Source organism: Mesoplodon bidens (genome assembly GCF_964165515.1).
Source record: "Mesoplodon bidens genome assembly, chromosome: 13".
NCBI lineage: Eukaryota > Metazoa > Chordata > Mammalia > Artiodactyla > Ziphiidae > Mesoplodon > Mesoplodon bidens.
In genome coordinates, this window is record NC_138169.1 from 62,568,086 (window position 1) to 62,591,566 (window position 23,481).

At 41.9% G+C, this 23,481-nt stretch overlaps 1 protein-coding gene across 1 annotated transcript in view; it reads right to left on the reverse strand.

Moving 5' to 3' along the window:
- Nucleotides 1-385: 385 nt before the first annotated feature.
- The window catches only part of PSTPIP2 (proline-serine-threonine phosphatase interacting protein 2), an 86,572-nt gene continuing 63,476 nt past the window's right edge, over nt 386-23,481 (reverse strand). The window contains exons 4-14 of the mRNA XM_081252744.1: nt 22,399-22,433; nt 20,895-21,001; nt 15,826-15,888; nt 8,205-8,303; nt 7,355-7,400; nt 6,379-6,458; nt 4,001-4,099; nt 2,956-3,052; nt 2,755-2,836; nt 1,490-1,524; nt 386-443 (exon numbers count right to left, since the gene is read on the reverse strand). Coding sequence (XP_081108870.1) covers nt 394-443; nt 1,490-1,524; nt 2,755-2,836; nt 2,956-3,052; nt 4,001-4,099; nt 6,379-6,458; nt 7,355-7,400; nt 8,205-8,303; nt 15,826-15,888; nt 20,895-21,001; nt 22,399-22,433 — 793 coding nt within the window. The 3' untranslated portion in view covers nt 386-393. The remainder of the gene's footprint in view (nt 444-1,489; nt 1,525-2,754; nt 2,837-2,955; nt 3,053-4,000; nt 4,100-6,378; nt 6,459-7,354; nt 7,401-8,204; nt 8,304-15,825; nt 15,889-20,894; nt 21,002-22,398; nt 22,434-23,481) is intronic.

The window sequence follows — 23,481 nt, forward strand, 5'->3', positions numbered from 1 at the left end:
TTTGTTTGTTGGTCAGAAAGGTATATATAGTTAGGGGATGAGGTTTTTTACGTCTTCAATATCCACTTCTTTTGCAGCAAAGTTCCTTACATATTATAAACACACTTCTTAAGCAATTTAAAGACTTACATGTAAATATAAATCATACTTTCTGATTATTTCTGTCTAATCAAGAAAACCATGGCTTCTGTCCTAACAGCTAATTGGCCGTAAGTCACAAAGTGGGTGGTTTTAGAGGAGTGCAGGCAAGTAATGTTTGATGTGCTCACTTCCAAGCACTGGCATTGTTTGCCTGCAGTGATGTTATAAAGAAGCTTCAAAGACTTCAAAAATACAATCACCAGTCTAAACGCAACTTGATTCTGTGAAGATGAAAGGTTCTTACCATTGATGTTACTGATAGATCAAACTGTAGTTATCAAGCAAAGAATAATCTGGGTCATCTGCAAAGGGCAGAACACAGAGCAACATTAAGTTAACATTTTTTCATGATGATATATTAGCCCTTTTCAAATCAAGGCATCCCACTCAGAGTCTGGTGACTGCCATTTTGTAAGAAGAAAATATATCTGGCAACAAAACCTACAAATAATAGTCATAACTACAAGTCAGAAAACATATTGGAAATCCCTATTATGATTTCTTTGCCATTTTTCAACCATGCCCAGATAGCAGTCCCCACAGTAAAATCATCTTCAAAAATGGACAAAAGTCCCACCGTATCATGTGGTAATTATAAGGTAACAAGAAATCAATTAACTTAAATCCTTATCTAGTTCAAAGATGTAATTTCAGCCACTACATTTTTCAGTCACTAAATTTTTGCTAAGATGCTAAATGCAGCCCAAGATGTCTCTTCCCTCTTCCTTTGAACATAGATAGGCATATCTTTCTTTTATTCAAATAATAGGTATTTGTTGAGCACCTACTATGTGCCCAATACTGTGTTATGTTTTGCGACTGATTCAGGAGAAAACAAAGTGCCTGCCCTCAAGGATATTGTAATTATCCAGGGAATACAAATTAACAAAAAGCACTAAGTGTGTGGTTCTCCCAGAGGTATCATAGGAGTTCGGAGAGAAAAAGAGACCAGGGTGCTCAGTGAAAGATCCAATTATAGTCATGTACAAAATACATAATATTAGGTTACATGTTTCCAGACATCTTCTATAAATTACATTTCTGTGTAATCCAAAGGAAACTATATCTCAGTTTTGCTGTTCTCATGGTCCAAGTTGAAATAATCTCTTAGTAAGAACGCCTTATAAGTTTCTTTTGGTACTTGAGTAGCTGAATTATCTTGGATAAGCTATAAAATAGACCACGAATTACCAAATTCCACTCTGTGACAAACAGTATTATAGTTTCTAATAACAGGTTCATTCTCTTGGAAATTTGATTCTATTTATTCCCTTCTTTCCTTTTATTTCAAAATTCTAGCTACTCAACCTTAAATAAAACCTGACCTAAGATTTCAAACAGTCTTTACCTGGTGAACTTTTAGGAACTGGGAGAGGTCTTCTCCTGTAAGAAATGAAAACCAAAATCTTTCAGATAAGTTCTTGTTATTATTCTAATTTTCTACTTCACTCTACAAAAACTGCATGCTAATCAGATCTGGTTTCTGCTCTGGAGGGTTAAGAAAAGTTCAGATGAAGCAAAAGCTCTGCAGTGCTGACCTCCTGGATCCAGGCTGCAGACACAACATTATTCTGGGGAGCAGGATGCACAGAGCCCTGCCCCGCAGCCCAGAAATCTCAGTCATGTGGGCAAGAGTTCCTGATCGCCTTGATAAAAAATGGGAAGTTAAACAGTTCCTACCTTGCTGTCAGGGTTAAAGGAACTAATTCAAAGTTACTGCTTTGAGCAGCGCTTGGCATTCTTAAACACTGGTGATGAACTTGCACTTCTCCCTCACACACTCCCTTATCTTTTAAAAAACTGGACTGAAAATTCAACAGCTTAGACTCCGAGGTGACTGTATGTGAAACAGAAGTTTCTCTTGCCTCAGAATCCTTTATATCAAGGCAGCAAACTTTTTCTGTAAAGGGCCAGATAGCAAATGATTTAGGCTTTGCTAGCCACACAGCATTTCTATCTCATCACTACTCAGCTCCAATGAGAGAGCAGCCATAGACAGAATGGAAACAGGTGAGTGCAGTCATCTTCTAACAAAGCTCTACATATGAACACTGATGTTTGCATTTCATGTAATTTTCACATGTCACAAAATAGTATCCTTTCAATTTTTTTCAACCATTTAAAAACACGAAAACTATTCTTAACTTGCAGGCCCTACCAAAACAGGTAGGTCAGATTTGACTCACGGGGGGCCAGAGTTTGCCAACTCTTGCTTTCTACAAGAAAGGTATAGGATTCATGCATGAGTAATAATAATTACACTCAAGCATGATACAATCCCCCTTGAACTATGACTAGTACAACCCATTTAACATTTGTCCTAAACATGCTATTTCCAAAAACCTAGCAGCCTCACTAAGCAAATGCAATGGTAGATATGTTCTGATTCTAATACGTCCCTATTAGAATTGGAACACTAAAAATAAAAATGTTCTTTAAAAGTACTTTTCTTTTCTTCTTTTTTTGGCCACACTGCGGCATGTGGGATCTTAGTTCCCTGACCAGGGATCGAACCCGTGCCCCCTGCAGTGGAAGCACAAAGTCTTAACCACTGGTCCACCAGGGAAGTCCCCAAAAGTACTTTTCTTCATGTGAAAGAAAGCTGGATGTTACCTTGCCAAGTCAGACCCCGTAGCCTTTCCTGGTGGGGTAGCATTCTTCTGGGGGCAGTAGAAATTCTCGTACATGATGGGTGCTAGGGAATCATCAAGACATAAAACATTAAGAGGCTGATGACTTCCATTCTCAATGACCTGTGAAAAGAAAGACTAATAGAATTGCTTAATTAACCCCCCACCCTACAGCTCCATTCACCTGGTGGAGTCTGTCCAGTTTTGCGTTGATTCACAAAGTACTCAATGTCCTTCTCAATGCTGCACATTTCTAAACTCTTACGGACTTCTTCATACATCTAACAAAAAGAAGATAAATCAAGGTAGAGGTACATGTCCATAAAAATGGTGACACAGCTTATTAAAATAGGAGGTTTGATGAATGTCTGTTTTCCAAATTTTGCTTTGAAAAGAAACAAGAAGACATTCCCAAGTCCTGGACTCATATAAAGAGATATCTCTGATACATATCTGCATTAAAATTTTTTTAAAGATGACAAAAAATATAGATTTTTTTTGTAGTAGCACAGAAACCTTGGTGGAAAGATTTTTTTTTTTTTTAACTACTGATGGGACAAAGAAAATAGATACCAAGTCCCATGACCAATTCTACACACAAATGCAAAGACAACTGGAGAAAAGTTCTTCCAGTCAATCCTACTTGTTTTCTGGGTGTTTAATTATTCTTCTAAAGTGAATGTCCCATCTAAGCGAGGGTGGCTATTTCTTAGGAAAGAAGGTGGTGATGATTTGATTCATGTCCCTCTGAGACCTGGGAACCCATGACAATTGCTGTGTACAAGTTAAATCTGGATCTCTAATGGCCCTGGAACACTGCTGAAGTAAATCCTGAGCCCTGGAGTGACCGTTAGCCTGGGCATGGCTCAGTCTGCTAGTCCTTGGTACTGTCCTGGAGTGACCCCATTTCAGACTGGAGCAGTCTCTGGGACTCACATTCATTTTGTGACATCTCTGTTTTCCATAAATTAAACTGCATTTGGGTCTCCTTTCTCTGCTCTCCTGCTCTGACCCTGAATTTCTTAGAGAGAAAGTCATGGTGGTAAAGTGAAACAAGAGTCAGGCAGGTTAAGTGTTTATCTGGGTCCATACTCACCGTGTGGCCTTGGGCCAGTCACTGTACCTACCTGGGCCTCAAATGAGGGGGGTGAACTAATAAATGTTTACGGTTCCTTCCACTCTAATGAATCTAATATACAAAGCATCCTCCATGGATGCCTCTGACTTACGTTATCGCTTGTGACACATTGTTGTGACAGCTGATTCATGTGTAACCACAGTGCATTCCGAAAGAAGTTTATTCGTTCACATTCTTGAGTCTCAAACACCTATAGAAACAAAACTACATGTACATATGCAGAGAAAGGGGCCATTTGTCTAGACTGGCTATGACTTAAGAAACAATTTCAACCTTGAATTATCTGTAAGCTTATTGTCTCATTTAGTGTACTCCCACCCACCACCGAGGAAGCTCATAAACTCTTACTCAGGCAAAGAATGCAAATGGATTCTAATAACATATTAACACAAATAGGACTGGATATAGTTCTGAAGGTAAGAGGTGATGATGAACCTAAACCTCAATGTTCTAACCTGAATTCCAGCTCACATTTCCAACTGCCTAATGGGCATCTGTACCTGGGCAGCCTGTCAGAGCCTCCAATTCAAAGAGTTGCCCTCCTTCTCATCCCCTCCCAGAATGAGTGAATTCAACTGGCAAGATGGTCACAATTGTTGAAGCTAGTTGATGAGTACATGGGGGCCCTTGCAGTTGTCTTTTATCCTTGTGTATGCTTGAAATTTCCTTAATAAAAAAGTTGTTTAAAAAGTCACTGCCTGAACAATAGTTTTTGGATATAAGCAAATACAACCTATGGAAAATCAAACTATTCTATAAAGTGGCTGCTATACTATTCAACAGCAGATGTTATATATTAATGTATTTTTTAAAGGTTGACTACAAAACTATTACATTTTAAAGCTTCTTATAATGTAAAACTTTACACATATACAAGAGTAGAGAGAATAGCATAATGAATCCCCATGTACCCATCACCAGCTGAAACATTTATCCACTCACAACTGACTGTTTTACCTATTTCCCTACCAACTCACCTACTCCCTGGAGTATTTTGAAGCAAATACACGATTTCATCTATAAATATTTTATTATTCATATATGGTACATAAGTATATATATGAATATTACATTATTTTTCTTATAGAATATTTCATGTAGACAGAATCATAGAGAGTGATATTAGGAAGACCCACATACCAACCACCCAGCTTTGTCAACACTTTTGGCCATATTTGCTTCAGATTCTGTTAAAGCCTCTGTGTACTTTCTTCAATCTCTACCATGTTCCTCCTCCCCCAGAGATAACCATTATCCTAAATTTTATCATTCTTATGCAGATTTTGACAATATGTATGTATCCATAAGATGTATATGATGTTGCTTTGCATGTTTTAAAACCATATAAAAATGCTCTTATTTCAGGCTTTTCCATTAGATTGTGGAATTAAGGAAGTAAAGCAGAAAAGAGCGTTTTAGGAGGGACCCACAGTTTCAGGTGCTGAAGACCGGTCAAATAAAATTAGAAATTGCAAAGGCACGCTGGACCTCACACCAAGGGGACCACTGGCTCCTCTGGGAGAGCAGCTGCAGGGGAGCAGACCCCACACACAGCCACTGGGACAGGCAGGGCGATGAGGATGAGGAGGCAACTCCCCCAGGAAGCCTGGCTGTGAAGAGGAGAAGGGAGAAGCAGCAGTGGCAGGCTTGAAAGCTGGAAGGAGCTGAGGTTGTGTGAATGATAATAAAAGTCCACTGTGAAAGGGAGCTGTGTGCAAGGGGGTGGGGAAAGCCAGCTGGATGGGATCCTGAGCCCAGTGGTAGCAGAGCAGCCCTTTACCACTATCATAGGAGAAGGGAGGGTGCTGAAGATCAGTAGTTCTCGTGCTTGAATTCACAGCAGAGTCACCTGCAGGACTTATTAACATGGAGACTGCTGCGCCCATGCCCAGAGTTTCTGATTCCAGAGGCCTGGAGTTGGTCTGAGAACCTGCATCTCTGCATCTCTAACAAGATCTGCATCTAACAAGGCAATGATGCTCGCACAGGTCCTAGGACCTCCCTTTGAGAACCACTGGTAAGGAAAATGTGTAGACAGGGTGACAGAAACTTGAGGAAGTTTCCAGGTTGTGTCTTTATTTTCTCTGGGACATTGTGAGGCATGTGCTGAAAATGAGGGGGGCAATGGTGAGACAAGAGGTGTGAGAATAAAAAACTCTAAGCCAGCTCTCCTGCCATCTGCATTCCCCTGTCACAGAGCAAGTACAGGTGAGGCTCTCGACAGGAAATCAATGAATCAACTGTTAATTGATTCAGCTACTTCATACCTGTGCGAATCAACCATCAGAGCTAAGGCCATGAACAGAGTGGGACAGCATGGTCAGGATGGGGAAGAAGCAGAAAGACAAGGTTTGGGGGAACGCATTCCAGTTCCTTCCACTCTCCACTTAAATTCCAGATTTCTAATTTGCCCTCAAGCAATTCTACAGAAGTAGAGGAAGGAAGACCCGCCCTTCAGGTTCCAGGTACCTCGCAGGCCTTGATGTGTTCGCTCTGCCACTCTTCACGGACCTTATCCAGAGTGTTGATGTGCATCACGTACGCCTTGTCTGCAATGGAGGGGAGGGGCCTGGGTCTGGAAACTGGATGGGAGGGGGCTCGCAGACCCAGCCCTCAGGCCCCTCTGGGAGCTCACAAGGCTCCCGGGAGGTCTGAACGCTGGAAGGCCATAATTACATCTCACCCTGAATCATATCTTTGTGAAAAATAAGGAGAGGTGGGCATCACATTCTTTATAAAGAAAAACCAAGCAATTAGCCAGAAATGCTCCAAGGAAGGAAAAGTGAAAGCTGACAAGGAACCTCAGCCAGGGTTTCCTTCCACCTCTTACCATTTTCAGGAAAATTAAACAAACACTGAGGGGTGCAGAAAAGTGAACTACCAAGTTACTTCAGTTTTGGATCTAGAAACTTAAGCAACCATGGTTGTGAGAGGCTTGTCTCCGGCAAGAAACTCTGGCTGGGAATTAGAAGCCTTTGCAAACACTTGGTTTGGATTTTAGACTTCAGTGATGACAAGGCCTCACAACTTGGCTGTTTCTTTCACAGCAGAGAAGAGTTATCGGGGCTGAAAAGGGGTTTTAAGATAGATGTTCCCAATAAATCAGAGTGAGCACCTGGTCACAAAGCAGCTGCCACTTGACCCCCCTCTCCCCCCACCCCCACCATTCAGTCACCTGTCGGGCAGCAAGACCTAAGGCAGCAAAGGCCAGAAACTGCTGCTTCATTTGCTTTCTCCCACTCTCCCGGGTTCCCATATACTCTCCCTTCCCCCCTCTCTTCCTTCCCTCTGTTTCCGCCTCCCTCCCTTCTCATACCTTGTTAATCCTACTGTATATGTATATATTCACCATTGTATGGTACATAAAACTACCTTTCTCAGACAGATTTAGGATAACATAAGCCCCACCACAACCCTCCCCCATCCTTGGGAGCAGACCCCTCACCTGAGTCTTCTACTGCAGTCTTTGAAGTTGCCAGTTTCACAAAAAGCTGTGAGGACAAAACAAAAACAAAAACAAGCAAACAAACAAAAAAGAGGTCAGGAATGCTGGGCTAGGCTTCCAAAGGCAAAACAGATTTTAAAGCAATAACTGAGAAGAGACAAGTTCTAGTTCAAGCCTAACCTGTATTTCTCTCATGAGTTAATCATTCAACTTGCCCTCTAATCTTTTTTTTTTTTTTCTGTGGTACGCGGGCCTCTCACTGTTGTGGCCTCTCCCGTTGCGGAGCACAGGCTCCGGACGCACAGGCTCAGCGGCCATGGCTCACGGGCCCAGCCGCTCCGCGGCATGTGGGATCTTCCCAGACCGGGGCACGAACCCGCGTCCCCTGCATCGGCAGGCAGACTCTCAACCACTGCGCCACCAGGGAAGCCCTTGCCCTCTAATCTTAACGCCATTGGAAAATGGCCATCAAGCATCTTGCCCTACATCTTCCTAAAAACATATCCCTCTCTACCTTCTGATTGCTGACAACCTTATATCCAGATTTTATAAAATTAAATTTATAAAACACCCAAGCAGGAGGCAGCCTAGCTGTCAAGAATACATGAGCTGAGTTTTGAAAAAAGATGAAAACATCAGAACCCCCTCCCCTGTGGCTATGCTTCTCCAGCTCTTCCCCAACCCCCAAAATAGGACAAGGGTTTTTCTGGCTCAGAAGACTCTAATCGCCTGAAGGAAGGTATTGCCAGGAGCTTAGGGTGCAAGTCCATTTTTTATTAAGACTACTAATTGGCTTTAACTTGACATATATAAATCTCGGATTTTTCAGGCTGTCTGCTCCCCCAGGTACCTTTTCTTGTTGCTTCGGGTTCACCACATTGGCACTCCGGTGGACAGCCTGCTCCGCTTCATCTTTGTCTCGGCATTTCTGCTCGTAGTTCTTCTTTGCCTTTGCAGTTATGAGCCAAAAGAGGATCAAAACAGAGATGGTGACCCTGAGGAGCAGCCACCCTAGCCCCCCACGCCCAGGAGAGAAGAGGGCTCACTGATTAGGGCTCTGATCACCACTAGACTGGGGGCACTCAGAGGACATGCTCTTTCTTATCTATCTTTGGAAGGTCTCTCCAGCCCTTTTCCAAATCATGTATGTAGTGGCAACCTGATCAAGGAAGTAACGACTCCTATTTGGCAAAAACAAAGTACATGAGCTTTAAAAATTTACTGAAACAAAAGATGGAATTTGAAATAGGCAAAATCAAACACTTATGTAACTATAGGACGTGAATATGTAATATTCATAACCCTCAGAACTTAGATGCAATCACTTGGTCCTGGTAACTATAACTATGTTTCAGTATTCTAACGTGCCTCCTCATAGCATGTGGACAGTGGGGAGGGCATCAATCCCATCATTTCTGTAGCTCAAGGATAGTCATGTTCCTTCTTGATTTATAGAATTCTGTTTTAGCTAGTTTAAAAGTAAGCCGTGGTCTCTCCTGTGCTACTATTACTATCAGCAGTATGAAAATAGTTCACAAACTACAGTTAGTGAATCAAATATTTTTCTGTTTCAACTCTTGAAGCAAAGACTTAACTTGTTCAAACAAAGCAAAACTGTGCATCAGTTAGCTAACAAATAAAAATGATACTCCCCCCAAAAAATGCTTGACTAAGAATCAAGACACCTTTGCAGAGATGGTTTGTGCTCAACAAATATCTCACATGCTTTCCTACATTTCTCAGCATCCCCTGCAGTTCAGTTGGGGTTAACCTTTCAGTAAACAACCTTATAATTCTCTCTGCTACACACACATAGAAACAAAATTTCATAACTTTTCTTAATTACAAGCACATAAGATATTCATGCAACAATTCTTTTCTTATTCAACAATATCTTATAGACACTTCTCTGTATCAAGCATGAAGCCTGCAGCTGAACACTTTTTAAAGAAAATTTTATTGGAGTATTGTTGATTTACAATGTTGTGTTAGTTTCTGCTGTACAGAAAAGTGAATCAGTTATAAATATACATATATATCCACTCTTTTTTAGATTCTTTTCCCATATAGGTCATTACAGAGTATTGAGTAGAGTTCCCCATGCCATACAGTAGGTCCTTATTAGTTATCTATTTTATATATAGTAGTGTGTATATGTCAATCCCAATCTTCCAAATTATCCCTCCCCTCCTCTCCCTGCTGGTAATCATAAGTTTGTTTCCAATATCTGTTAAGTCTGTTTCTGTTTTGTAAATAAGTTCATTTGTGCTCTTTTTTTAGGTTCCACATATAAGCAATATCATATATTTGTCTTCCTGTGTCTGACTTACTTCACTCAGTATGACAATCTCTAGATCCGTTGCTGCAAATGGCATTATTTAGTTCTTTTTTTTATGGCTGAGTAATATTCCATTGTATATATGTACCACATCTTTTTTATCCATTCTTCTATTGATGGACATTTGGTTGTTTCCATGTCCTGGCTATTGTAAATAGTGCTACAATGAGCATTGGGGTGCCTGTTATCTTTTCAAATTATGGTTTTCTCCAGATATATGCCCAGGAGTGGGATTGCTGGATGATATGGTAGTTCTATTTTTAGTTCTTTAATGAACCTCTATACTGTTCTCCATATTACAATTTACATTCCCACCAACAGTGTAGGAGGATTCCTTTTTTTTTCCACATCTTCTCCAGCATTTATTGTTTGTAGATTTTTTTTTTTTTTTTGCAGTACGCGGGCCTCTCACTGCTGTGGCCTCTCCTGTTGCGGAGCACAGGTTCCGGATGCACAGGCTCAGCGGCCATGGCTCACGGGCCCAGCCACTCCGCGGCACATGGGATCCTCCCGGACCGGGGCATGAACTTGCGTCCCCTGAATTGGCAGGCGGAATCTCAACCACTGCGCCACCAGGGAAGCCCTGTAGATTTTTTGATGATGGCCATTCTGACTGGTGTGAAGTGATATCTCATTGTAGTTTTGGTTTGCATTTCTCTAATAATTAGTGATGTTGAGCATCTTTTCATGAGCTTTTTGGCCTCCTGTATGTCTTCTTAGGAGAAATGTCTATTTAGATCTTCTGCCCATTTTGTGACTGGGTTGTTTGTTTTTTTGTTATTGAGCTGTATGAGCTGTTTGAATATTTTGGAGATTTATTCCTTGTCGGTCACTTCATTTGCAAGTATTTTCTCCCATTCTATGGGTTATCTTTTCTTTTTGTTCCTGGTTTCCTTTGCTATGCTGTAGCTGAACACTTTTAATGGTTGTAAATACACACACATACATATATAAATGCCATAATTTTCTTAACCAACTCTCTACTGGTGGACATTTACCTTATCTCCCATTTTGTATAACATAAAAATACTCTGATTTTTATTTTGGGTAGTGTGAATTTATAGGTCAGATTCCTAGAAGTGTAATTGTTTTCACTAATTCATACTCCTATAAACACGTACGTGAGGGTATATGGCCTCATGCTCTTACCAACACCAAAATAAGACAATGTTTTTAAACTTTTCTAATACTAGAGTTGAGAATGTTGGTATATGCCTTGTTTTATTTGTATTTATTTCATTACTAAGGTGATATGTCATTTCTACTTCATGTCTTTTACCTACATTTTTTGGGGCACATTCTTCATTTTAATTGATTTTTTTTTTTTTTTTTTTTTTTTTGCGGTACGCGGGCCTCTCACTGTTGTGGCCTCTCCCGTTGCGGAGCACGGGCTCCGGACGCACAGGCCCAGCGGCCATGGCTCACGGGCCCAGCCGCCCCGCGGCACATGGGATCTTCCCGGACTGGGGCACGAACCCGTGTCCCCTGCATCGGCAGGCGGACTCTCAAGCACTGTGCCACCAGGGAAGCCCTTTAATTGATTTTTAAGAGTTCAGTCTATACTAGGAACACTAACTGGTTATAAATTATATAAGTTACTAATATTTTTCCCCATTTGTTCTCACGTATAAGATGATATTTTTTTCTTTTGCTCTAAAGAAGTCTTAAATTTTTTTATACTTTTTTTTTTTTTTGACTGCACTGAGTCTTTTTTTTTTTTTTTTTTTTTTTTTTTTTTTTGCGGTACGCGGGCCTCTCACTGTTGTGGCCTCTCCCGTTGCGGAGCACAGGCTCCGGACGCGCAGGCTCAGTGGCCATGGCTCACGGGCCTAGCCGCTCCGCGGCATGTGGGATCTTCCCAGACCGGGGCACGAACCCGTGTCCCCTGCATCGGCAGGCGGACTCTCAACCACTGCGCCACCAGGGAAGCCCTGCACTGAGTCTTAGTTGCTGCACACAGGATTTTTTAGTTGCAGCTTGCGAACTCCTAATTGTGGCCTGAGAACTCTTATTGGTGGCATGTGGGATCTAGTTCCCTGACCAGGGATCAAACCCGGGCCCCCCTGCACTGGGAGTGCTCAGTCTTAGCCACAGGACCACCAGGGAAGTACCCAAAAGTCTTAAATTTTAATATCAGTTATCAATCTTTCTCGTTCTTGCATTAATTTTTTAATATGACATATTAAGCATTTTTTCTCTGTTGTTACATAGTCCTCATAATAATATTTTTAAAGCTTACACAATTTAGGGGCTTCCCTGGTGGCGCAGTGGTTGAGAGTCCGCCTGCCGATGCAGGGGACACGGGTTCGTGCCCTGGTCTGGAAGGATCCCACATGCTGCCGAGCGGCTGGGCCCGTGAGCCATGGCCGCTGAGCCTGCGCGTCCGGAGCCTGTGCTCCGCAACAGGAGAGGCCACAACAGTGAGAGGCCCACATACCGCAAAAAAAAAAAAAAAAAAGCTTACACAATTTAATCTTTCTCCATTTTTGTCACTAAATCATTTACATTATAGTTTTCATTATAGGTAGTGAACACGGTAGTGCATTTTGTTTTTCTTATTTTGGATGATTTCCTAAAGATAGAGTCTTAGATTCTTAGCGTAAGATTGATGGGGTATGATCACATTTATGGCTCTAAAAGCATACCGTAAAATATTGTTTTAAAAGGTTATATGGGCTCCAGAGAAGATGGAGCAGATGTACTCTTCCTTATTCCTCCACACAAGTATAACTAAAACCCCTGGACATTCTACATAAAACAAACATAAGATCCTGAAAGGTGGAGAGAAGAAGGGAGATTAGCTAATGTCCTTGATCTCAGAGAGAAACCTACAAGTGAGCGCCCTGGGTTTTCTTTGGGCCTCTTATTTCACAGAATGAACGCCAAAGCAGCAGACAACCAAGAAATGCCAATGGGCATAAACAAACAAAAAAAAGGCCCAATGAAAACCTCCCTTCTCTAGCCAAAAGACCAGAAAAGGGGCAGCACAGCAGGACAGAAGCCTCCACATTGTACAGCAGCCAAACACCACATAAAGAAACCATGCCCCCCTCCCGCCCACCACACATCCAGCAAAGGCCAAGTGGGGAGTCTAGACTTCCACCCTCACCAGGCTATAATGCGGTTCCCAACTCCCCTGCTGAGGTGGTATCAGAGAAGGACCAATAGGGGACTGGGACCTTCATTCCCACCAGGAGGTAACAAAGCCCCAAAAACCCCACACACAGAGCCAGTGGAGACTCTGTGGGGAGCCTGGACTTCCAATACCCCCACCTGGCAGTAATAAGGTGCACCCCCTCCCTGCTGCAGTGGTGTCAGAGGAAGTCTAATGGGGATTCAGAACTTTAATCAACCCCCAGTAGTAACAAGGCCACACTGACCCTATGGTGTCAGTGGAGGCCAAGGTGGGGAACCTGGCCTGGAACCCCTCATAGCAGTAATATGGTGGCACTTCACCTCAGTTGGTCGAGTGGTGTCAGAGGAAGCCAGCTAAAATAGAAGGTTTAAATAGATCCAGAGTCTGGCAACAGAATACCTAAAATGTCCAAAATCAATTGAATATCACTTATCATACCAAGAACCAGGAGGATCTCAAACTGCATGAAAAAAGACCATCAACAGATGTCAACACCAAGAAGACAGAGATGTTACAATTATCTGACAAAGATTATAAGGCAGCCATCATAAAAATACTCAATAAACATTTGCAAACACACTTGAAACATGAAAAAATAGATAGTCTTAGCAAAGAAAAAGAAAATCTCAGCAAAGAAACAGAAGATATAAACAAGAACCAAATGGAAATTTTAGAACTGAAAAATACACTAAATGAAAGGATGGATGTATGAATGGAAGAGATAGAAGAAAGAATTGGTGAACTGGAAGATAGTACAATAGAATTTACCTGATCTGAAAAACAGAGGGCAAACAGGGTAAAAAAAAAAAAACGAACAGGACCTCATGAACCTTTGGCACCATAACAAAAGATCTAACATTCATGTCCTTGGAATCCTAGAAGAGAAAGGTGGGCTGAAAAAGTACTTGAAGAAATAATGACTGAGGAAAAGAATGAAATAATGCCATTTGCAGCAACGTGGATGGACCTAGAGATTGTCACACTGAGTGAAGTAAGTCAGACAGAGAAAGAGAAATATCATATGATATCCCTTACATGTGGAATCTAAAAAGAAATGATTCAAATGAACTTATTTACAAAACAGACTCACAGACTTAGAGAATGAACTTATGGTTACCAGGGGGGAAGGATAGTTAGGGAGTTTGAGATCGACATGAACACACTGTTATATTTAAAATGGATAACTGGGACTTCCCTGGTGGTCCAGGGGGTAAGACTCCTCGCTCCCAATGCAGGGGGCCTGGGTTCAATCCCTGGTTGGGGAATTAGATCCCACATGCATGCTGCAACTAAGAGTCCACATGCCACAACTAAAGATCCTGCATGCTGCAATGAAGATTCCACGTGCTGCAACTAAGACCTGGCACAGCCTAAATAAATAAATAAATCTTTTTTTAAGAAAATAAAATGGATAACCAACAAGGACCTACTGTATAGCACAGGGAACTCTGCTCAATGTTATGTGGCAGCCTGGATGGGAAGGGAGCTTGGGGAAGAATGGATACATGTATATTTATGGCTGAGTCCCTTTGCTGTGCACCTGAAACTATCCCAACATTGTTAATCGGCTATACTCCAACATAGAATAAAAAGTTAAAAAAAAAAAAAGAAAGAAAGAATAGCTGAAAACTTTCCAAATTTGGCAAAAGATATAAACCTACAGATTCCAGAAGCTGATCAAACCCCAAACAAGATAAAGCCAAAGAAATCCATGACAAGACACAGAGGTGAACTTTTGAGAACTAAAAAAAGAAAATATCATATCTTAAAGCAGAAATGACACCTTATCCATAAGAGAAAATCAGTTTGAATTACAGCAGCTTTCTTATCAGAAACTGTGGAGGCCACGAGGAAGTGGCACAACATTTTTCAAGTACTGAAAGAAAAGAACTGTCAACACACAATCCTATAGCCAGTTAAGAGATCCTTTAAGAATGAAGAGGAAATCACTAAAGGAAAACTAAGAGTAGTTATCACTAGCAGACCCACCCTGAAGAATGGCTAAAGAAGTTCTCCAAGCAAAAGAAAATTATAAAAGAAGACACCTTGGAACAGCAGAAGACAAAACACACACCCAGCAAAAAATCAGTAAATACAATAGTCTTCCTTTCTCTTCTGAGTTTTCTAAATTACTTTTGACGGTTGAAGCAAAAATTTTAACACTGTTATGGCTCTAAATGTAGGTAGAGGAAATAGGAAAATTATATTTCAATAAGGCTTTCTCTTTCATTGTGAGAGAGCTTTCCCCAGATTGCTCAAAACATAAAAGTTCTGGGAGTAATCATATATCAACCAACACCATTTCTGCATTACACTGACATCATCCCCTATTTATCAATCGCTTTTCAGGTGCTCTGCATCGAAGAATAAAAAATGCAGAACAGACTGCATACGCCATCAACATTGGTGACATTTTCTTTTTTGACCAAGTTACCAGATATGATGTCATAGTCATAGAATATCATGATGATACTTCTATACAAAGATGGAGTCACAGATGTTCCAGTAACAAAGTTTCACTGTTTCGAGATTCATGAAAAGCTAGTGTGAGGTCCCCAGCAACTTCTCTTAGTTCTATCTTGTTAAGCATTTTTAAAATAAATTACTTAAAGTAAAGGAGGCTTTTACTATTTGCAGATATCTTAAAACTCAATAAAAATAGGTAAGAAATCAAGATTCAAAACAGTCTTAACAGGGAAGAAGCTCAAACCCAGCAAGATAAAAGACATCATAAAGTATACATGCCCTGGTCTGAAATATTTAAGTTGACTTGCTATACCTTCCCAGGTTGCCAGAAAGATAACATCATTGTATTTCTTCTGTCTGATTTCATCCTCAACCTTACCAAGGCCTTAAATAGAAAGTCAAACCACCAAAGGCTGTTTTCTCTAAAACACTGCACTAATGTTATTTTCAGGAATATGTTGATACATAGCACAGGATATCAGAAAATATCACCATTACAAAAAAAAAGAAAGGCAACATAGTGAGACTCACATCCATGGTTTTCTTGAATTGTAAGCTCTTTTGTTTATGGGCAGCATCCATTATAAGCTCCGTCTGTGCAGAGAGAACAGGCACTATTAATAATCAAAACCAACTGTTAACAGCAGCTTAACTTGAGGGCTGAATGTTCAACGTGGCTTATCTCAATTAGTCCTCACACAACCCAGAGGGTAGATGTGCTATTTATTATTACTCCCATTTCACAAGTAAGGAGACTGCAGCACAGAAAAGTTGAACAATTTGCCCACCTTTGAACCTGGGTGGCCACTAGCCAGTATTGAGAATCACTGATCATCTTACAGTATCCTCATCAGTAAATCTGGAATCAAGGAACTTAGGTTTCAAAAAGGGATTTTAAAACTTTGTTAAAGCACCATTTATATTTTAAAAAGGACTCTTTATTCTGTAAGCCTATGTCAGCACAGTTAAAGACTCAGAAACATTCACTTCTGTGGCATCTGTCAATGGCACGTCCTTCACCAGCAAAGAGCCCAAGCAGTATGAAGGGAAGAAATGCTTGTGGGACAGCTAAAAGAAGCTGTTCCCCTACTCTTTACCCCATCTAATCCAGGAAAGGTAAGCTACTCTTCAAGTTCACTTGGGAGCAACTTCTTTGCTGTGGCTGTGATGTTAATACTTTTTTAGTCAAAATAATGGAGCTAATAATAAAAATGTAGCTCTCAGACATAATAGTAGCTCCCATTTATTAAGCACTATTATGTGCTAAGCAACTTTCATGCATCACAACAACTGTGAGTACTCATCCCCATTTTCTTGACAGTAAACTGAGATGGATTAACTCACCCAAGGTAATACTCTCAACAAGTAGCAGAGCTGGGATTTGGGCACAGCCAGACTCCTGTGCCCTTGTTCCTAATCATTATCCAAAACTATCATTATCCTTATGATAGCTCTTTAAAACCAAATGGGTATATAAAAGGCCAAGAAATGCAATAATTCAAAATGAGCTACGGCACTGCTCTTGTACAAAATTATATAATCCAAAATAATGTTGAAAATGAAATTAAAAGATTTCTCTTTCTTCTGGAAAACTAAGTTTTTGTCTGCTACAATAGCACACAAACATGGATGGATTTTCAAGATATCTGGATGGAAGGTTTGGGATGGTCTCACTTCAAATATGAACTTTGTGGAATACACGAAACTCCCTTGGGGGAGCCCCAAGGGACCCTCAGGGAACAGAACAGTCATCTTCCAGCCCAGCTGAAATTGAGGGACCAGGAGGTAACTAATGGTCCCAAGGAGGCTCCAAGTACATGGAGAACAGACAGGGCTCCAATGTGACCCAACAGGGAAAGACTCATGGGCAGCTCCCTGCCATCCAAGACAGGGAGCTGTGTGGCTCACGTGAGCATCTATGTGCCTCTGCCAGGAGGGGCAGGGTTTATTCATAATAATAAACCCTGATTTTCCCAGGCTCCACAGAGCAGATCAATTAGCAGTGTTGGTCCATCCGTCGTCCTTTCTACTCTGAATATACACACTGCCATTCTTCCAGTTCAGGAGCTGCTATTAATTTATAGTTTATGGCCCAAGCCAGGCCTCCTTATCTCCAAGTTCTACATAACACCTGCTTCAAGCACCTCTCGCATGTCTACAAAGTTCTACTTCATACCATTCTTCTCTCTGCCTTCAAAGATTCCTGGCACTTGTATGTCGGCAGGATCTTAGAAAGCAGCAGTCCAGCTCTCATCTGACAGGTATGATCCCCAGGGCCCATGAGGTGATACTGCTCAAGGCCACTCAGTGACACCCAGTCCAGCTCTGTCTGCTGTACTACCTTGATTTAAGTCTCCTCATGTCCATACTCACTTGTAGGGTGGCCTATTCATGGTGACCCCAGAAAGTCACGAGTTCTCTTTCAGGACTCCTTCTTTTTTTTTTTTTTTTTGACCGCACCATGCACGTGGGATCTTAGTTTCCCAAGCAGGCATCGAACCCGTGTCCCCTGCAGTAGAAGTGCAGAGTCTTAACCACTGGACTGCCAGGGAAGTCCCCTCTTTAAGGACTCCTTGGGGAAGTTTTTCTTCTAGGACTCATTCTTTCTGCTTAGACCAACTCCAGTAGAAATTTGATTATGTTTTGTTATCAATAACACAAAATAGTGCAAAAACACAATCCTCTATGCTATCAAGTGGGGAGATGCAAGAGGGAGGGGAAAAGGAAGAAGAGATTTTATAAATGACCCAAGTGACCCTACAGTAAATTACTGACAGAGCTGCTGAGTGGTCTGTTTGTCTGCCTACATACATTCAGACTGTACTCTGAAAACTGGAAGTGACAACCTGCATGACCAAAGAGGTTCCCTTTGGAGACTGCTCTCAACACAGGCAGAACATTCTGCTGTGATCGTCCCTATCTTAATATGGGCACCAAAGGAGAGAATGGCTGACCACATGCTGCCTTTGTCAGGCTTAGGACGTTCCGGGCTGGGAAGGAACTCCAGCACCTAAAATGTCAAGCCTCCTGAGAGTGGCTCCGAAGATGCCTCCCTGCCTGCCAACCTCCAGGGATGAGAGACTCCTCCCACTCTGCCTTCACCCACACTGCCTTTCACTCTGCTGGCTTTAGCTTCAAGGCCGCTGCCTCCAGAAGGCCTCCCCAGACCTATAAATTAGGTTGAGTGTCCCCGCTGCATGTTCAGCTGGCACCTCCGCTTCCCTACCTGTTAAGGCTCATCACACTTTGTCATGATTTACTGTGACGTCAGTCTCTCTAGCCATGCTCTATGCTGTGGGGGAGAGATGGCCGTGGCCGCACTGGTTACCACCCTCAGAAAACAGTAGTTCTATAAGTGAGTTCACCAAAACTTCTACCAGCCATTCCATCTGCACCTCCCCCATCCCAGTCTGCTAAGAGAAACTAACTGATGGATTTCCTGGAAATGGCTTAATTTCCAAGAAGTGAGAGACCAGCACATGCAGGGTGTGACCAGTGAAAACTAGAAGTTAACACTAACACATTTTCTCCAAAAGTTTGCTTTTTTTTAAAAAAAAAAAAAGGTATTGATACAGAAGTGGAACAACCCAGAGTTCATTGCGACACAAGTAATTACAAATTTATTAATGAACTTCGGACTCTGCAAAGAAAGCTCAGAAAGCGTTTTCCTGCTCTTGAGAGCACACAATATAGGGAACTTGGATGACAGTGGTGGAATGAGCCCAGGCGCCTCTGTTGCTTAAGAGAATTCAGAACAGTTCTTCTAGCTGCGAGAACTTGGTCTTTGTAACCTGCTAGGAAGGGAAGTTTCAGAAGCCTTGCAAAATTAACAAAACTCTCCCTGAAATAACTAAGGCAACCGAGGGCACTTAAGAATGTGAGGAAATGACCCTCTTCTCCTCTTAGGGGAAATCATGTGTGCACAGACTCTGGTTGTCTAAGGCATTTTGCCTCTGGAAAATTGTAAATCCTTTGGAGAGGCGGGTAGGGCTGGCAATGTCAGCCAAAAAGAGTTTGACCGTCCAGTAGATGGGTGTAATACACATATTATTTTTTCTCTGAAAAGTACTTTAGGTCAGATGCACCCCCTCAAGCCTCACACATGAAGCTTGAGTTTGTGTGAAAACACCTGACATGGTGTTCCTTAATGGTTGGTTTCTACCCTTCCTTCCTATAAGAGGTATAGCAGTAAGAGCGGCTCATAAAAGGTCAATATATGTAAGGCAGTCAGGCTCTTAAGATACTGCCACCCACTCTGAATGCCAAGTGGCCACCAAGGAAGCTGGAATTAGACTCTGATTTAGAACCACGGGCAAAGTTGCTGAGATTGAGGTAGGGGTAGAGCCAGCTGTTTACTGAATACACACTGCAGACTTCCAGACAGTAAAGGGCCAAGATGAAGAAAGATGTCCAAAAAGTCCATGCAGAGCTGTCTGGAGAGACCCGGGTGGGAATGTTCGGATGCCAAATAGGGAAGAGCTTATCCCCCATGTGAAGTTCATTCCAACCCTGGAGACCAGATGTTAAAAAAAGTTCTGGGGACTTCCCTGGCAGTCCAGAGGTTAAGACTCCGTGCTTCTGGTGTGGCCAACAAATTTAATTAATTAATTACTTAAATGTAAAAGTTCTGGAAGGGCCCTATCTGGCTGCCAGGCCAACCTGAATGTACAAGTCTTTTAGGAACAAAACAGAAGGAAGTCAGAACAGTGGTCTAGTCTAAGGAACACTTTAATATAAATCTGGACTTCTTCTTCTTTTTTTTTTTTTTTTTGCGGTACGCGGGCCTCTCACTGTTGTGGCCTCTCCCGTTGCGGAGCACAGGCTCCGGACGCACAGGCTCAGCGGCCATGGCTCACGGGCCCAGCCGCTCTGCGGCATGTGGGATCTTCCCGGACTGGGGCACGAACCTGTGTCCCCTAGCATCGGCAGGCGGACTCTCAACCACTGCGCCACCAGGGAAGCCCTGGACTTCTTTTCTTGATGCCTATAACTTCCCAAATGTTTACCAGTTTTATTAACTCTTGTTCACTCCCATCTCCTTCCATATAATTGGCCAGAATAAATCCTATCAATGAAAAAGAGCCTGTAAACATCTGCTTTGAGGCCAAAAGACTTGAATTTCCCAGGGCCTCAGTTTCCCTATTTGTAAAATAGGATGGTTGGACGACATTATGGTCTCCAGGGGGAACATGGGTCCCCTCCACTTCTTATCCTCCCCTTACCGCCTTGTCCAGGAGGAGGAGTGTAGTCTGAGAACCTACCACCTTGGTAGCACATGCTAGACCCTTATGAAGACAGAAGGGTTCCCCTTTCCAGTCATAGTTTAAACAGTGGCAGCAGATATAAAAAGAAGAGGAAAGCAAGCTGGATCCCCGACTCTTACAACAATTAAAAAAGAACTGCCCTAACGTGCAAATGGGCACAGAGGCATCACCATCTAGACTGAGTGCCCGTATGGTTCCCAGTAAATAATCTCATAGGTTAAAAGGAGAGTGTGGGTGCTTGAGGGTAGGAAATGGGTCAAGGAGTTTAATGAACAAACAAGCCTGGAATTTTCTGCTGGAAGAATGGCAACATCTTAACACATACGTAAACCCAACCTTTTTTCGCTGCAACTTTTGCTTTTCCCTGAATTCTTCCATCTTCTTGGCCTCTTCTCTTAGAGTCTGTGCAAGCTGAATGTGACTTTGTGCCACACTGTCTACTTCTGCAAAAAGCATTTAAAAAAATAAACAAGATCTACACATGTCTGAATTCAAACCAAAGAAACTATACAGAAAGTTAAAATACATACAAAATGCTAGGGCAAGTGGTAAAGTTAACCTGCTTCACTTGGTCACCAACGTTTATTGAGCCCCTCCATGTGTCCAGCATTGCCCTGGCCACCAAGACCAAGCTGGCAAACCTTTAGCTTAGCTTCCTACCACTAACTGCTACTAACCTAGTGTATGCCCAGGGCCAGGGAGAAGCTCATGGAGCTTGCATGCTAGCACACATTACTAAACCCACTACAATTTCAAATTCGATCCTATTTCTCATTACATGACCCTAAGGTTCTTTCCATCTCTAACACCTCATGAGCCCGTAAGAAATTTATCTCTGGATAGAAAGATTATTGGTGTTTTTCCCTTTATTTTCTTTGTAATAAGCATGGCTTACTTTTTTAATAGAAAAACCGAAATGCTTATCTTTCTTGTTCTAAGAAAACAAATTGAAGATGGCATTAAAGCTAGAAAGACTGACAGATCTGACCTAAGAAAAAATGTTAAACTTGTGTATGTGTCAAATAACCTTGAACAAGGTTGGGAGGTACATGACAAACTGGAAAAAATATTTGCAATTTATGTAACAAAGGGCTTTCACAAATCAAAATAAATATATATATTCCAGTATTTTTTAAATGGTTAAAAAACATGAAATTTTTTAAAAGATTGGCCAATTAGCCAGTAAACATTTGAAAATGTATTCAGCCTTAAAACTACTGAAAAAACACAAAGCTTTAAAACCCTGAAAACTATCACTTTTTACCTTTCGGTTTGGCAAAATTTTTAAAGTGTAAAAATTCTTGGTATTGGCAAGCATGGGGAAAAAATCAGTATCACCTTTCTGGAGGAAATGTGGCATTTTGGTGAATAAAAATATTTTAAATGTAAGAGTGAGACAGATCTGCATGAACTGAAATGGAAAGATGTCTAGAACCACTCAACTAGCTACAGAAACATGTTAAGCACATACTGTGCCACATTAAAGTCCTTAGCTTGGAAGCATGAAGAACAGAAGGACTTAAAGTCTTAAATTCTGAGTAACAGGCCCAGGGAATACTAGAACTGGACAGGACCCCCGGAAGATCAGTGCCAGGGCCTCACCCTGAGTTTCCAGTGTGAGAACCCCTGCCCTAAGTAAGTCAAATGTACATCATAACGTGCAAGTGTGGACGGTTCTCCAGCTCATTTCAACTCTGAAGGGCTATTCCTCACCTTAGGAGTTGCTCTGATTTTTTTTTTTTCACCCAGTATGAGATTGCTGTTCAAATTAAAACCCACCTTTGATGACAGACACGGAGCTTGCCAAAGACAGCAAATACATTTTTAAAGAATCACTTACGCAGCTTGAAGGCGTCAAGGGCCCGCTTCAGGGTGCTTAAAAGAAAAGCACATATATAATTTCAGTTCTGGAAATTGGCGGTATAACCTTATTATAATGCCATTGTATGTTTCTCCCAGTCCTCATCTTAACTGATAGCCTATGGTCTGATCTTTGCCTGGGAGCTTGAGAAGACACCAAAAGATCAAGACTTCTTCAGCCCAGTTTCCTCTCTCTTACCCTTTCAGTCCCAGGCACAAGCATCATAAATGCTTCAGTGTCCACCTGGGTGGAGCCAGATGCCAAAATTCTTTATGCTTCATTTCTCCCAACAATAATATGGCAGTTATGGTCCCTTTCTCATAAGAATGCCAGTCATTCTTTAAAGTATGGTAATTAGAAATATGAATACATAAAGGAAGGATTCAAACTGTGGCTCCTGATCACCTCCTTTTTCATCCATTCTTCAATCAACACATACTTACTGCACATAAACTATGGGCCAAGGCATTGCATCAGATGTTGGTGATTCAACAGTACAAGACAGATATTGTCCCAGACTTAAGAGTCTTAACAGAGGAGACAGACATTAAACACATTGATTTAGTGTTCTACCACTGATGTACAAACTACCACAAATTTAGCAGCTTAAAACAAGACACATTTCTTACTTCACAGTTTCTGTGGAGAAGACCATAACTCATTTCTCGTACCTTCTCTCATTCTCCCCCCTCCTCTCCCTCATAACCCATGGCTCCTCCTCCCTTATAGCTCGCCCTTGCCCATGGTTTTAGTTCACCCCCATCCTACACTTCCTTAATAAGCCTCCTTTTAGGGCTTCCCTGGTGGCGCAGTGGTTGAGAGTCCACCTGCCGATGCAGGGGACTCGGGTTCGTGCCCTGGTCCGGGAGGATCCCACATGCCGCGGAGCGGCTGGGCCCGTGAGCCATGGCCGCTGAGCCTGCGTGTCCAGAGCCTGTGCTCCGCAACGGGAGAGGCCACAACAGTGAGAGGCTCGCGTACCGCAAAAAAAAAAAAAAAAAAAAAAAAAAGCCTCCTTTTAAGGTGAAGTGGCCCTGGGGATTTTGTTGCTCACTGCCGTCT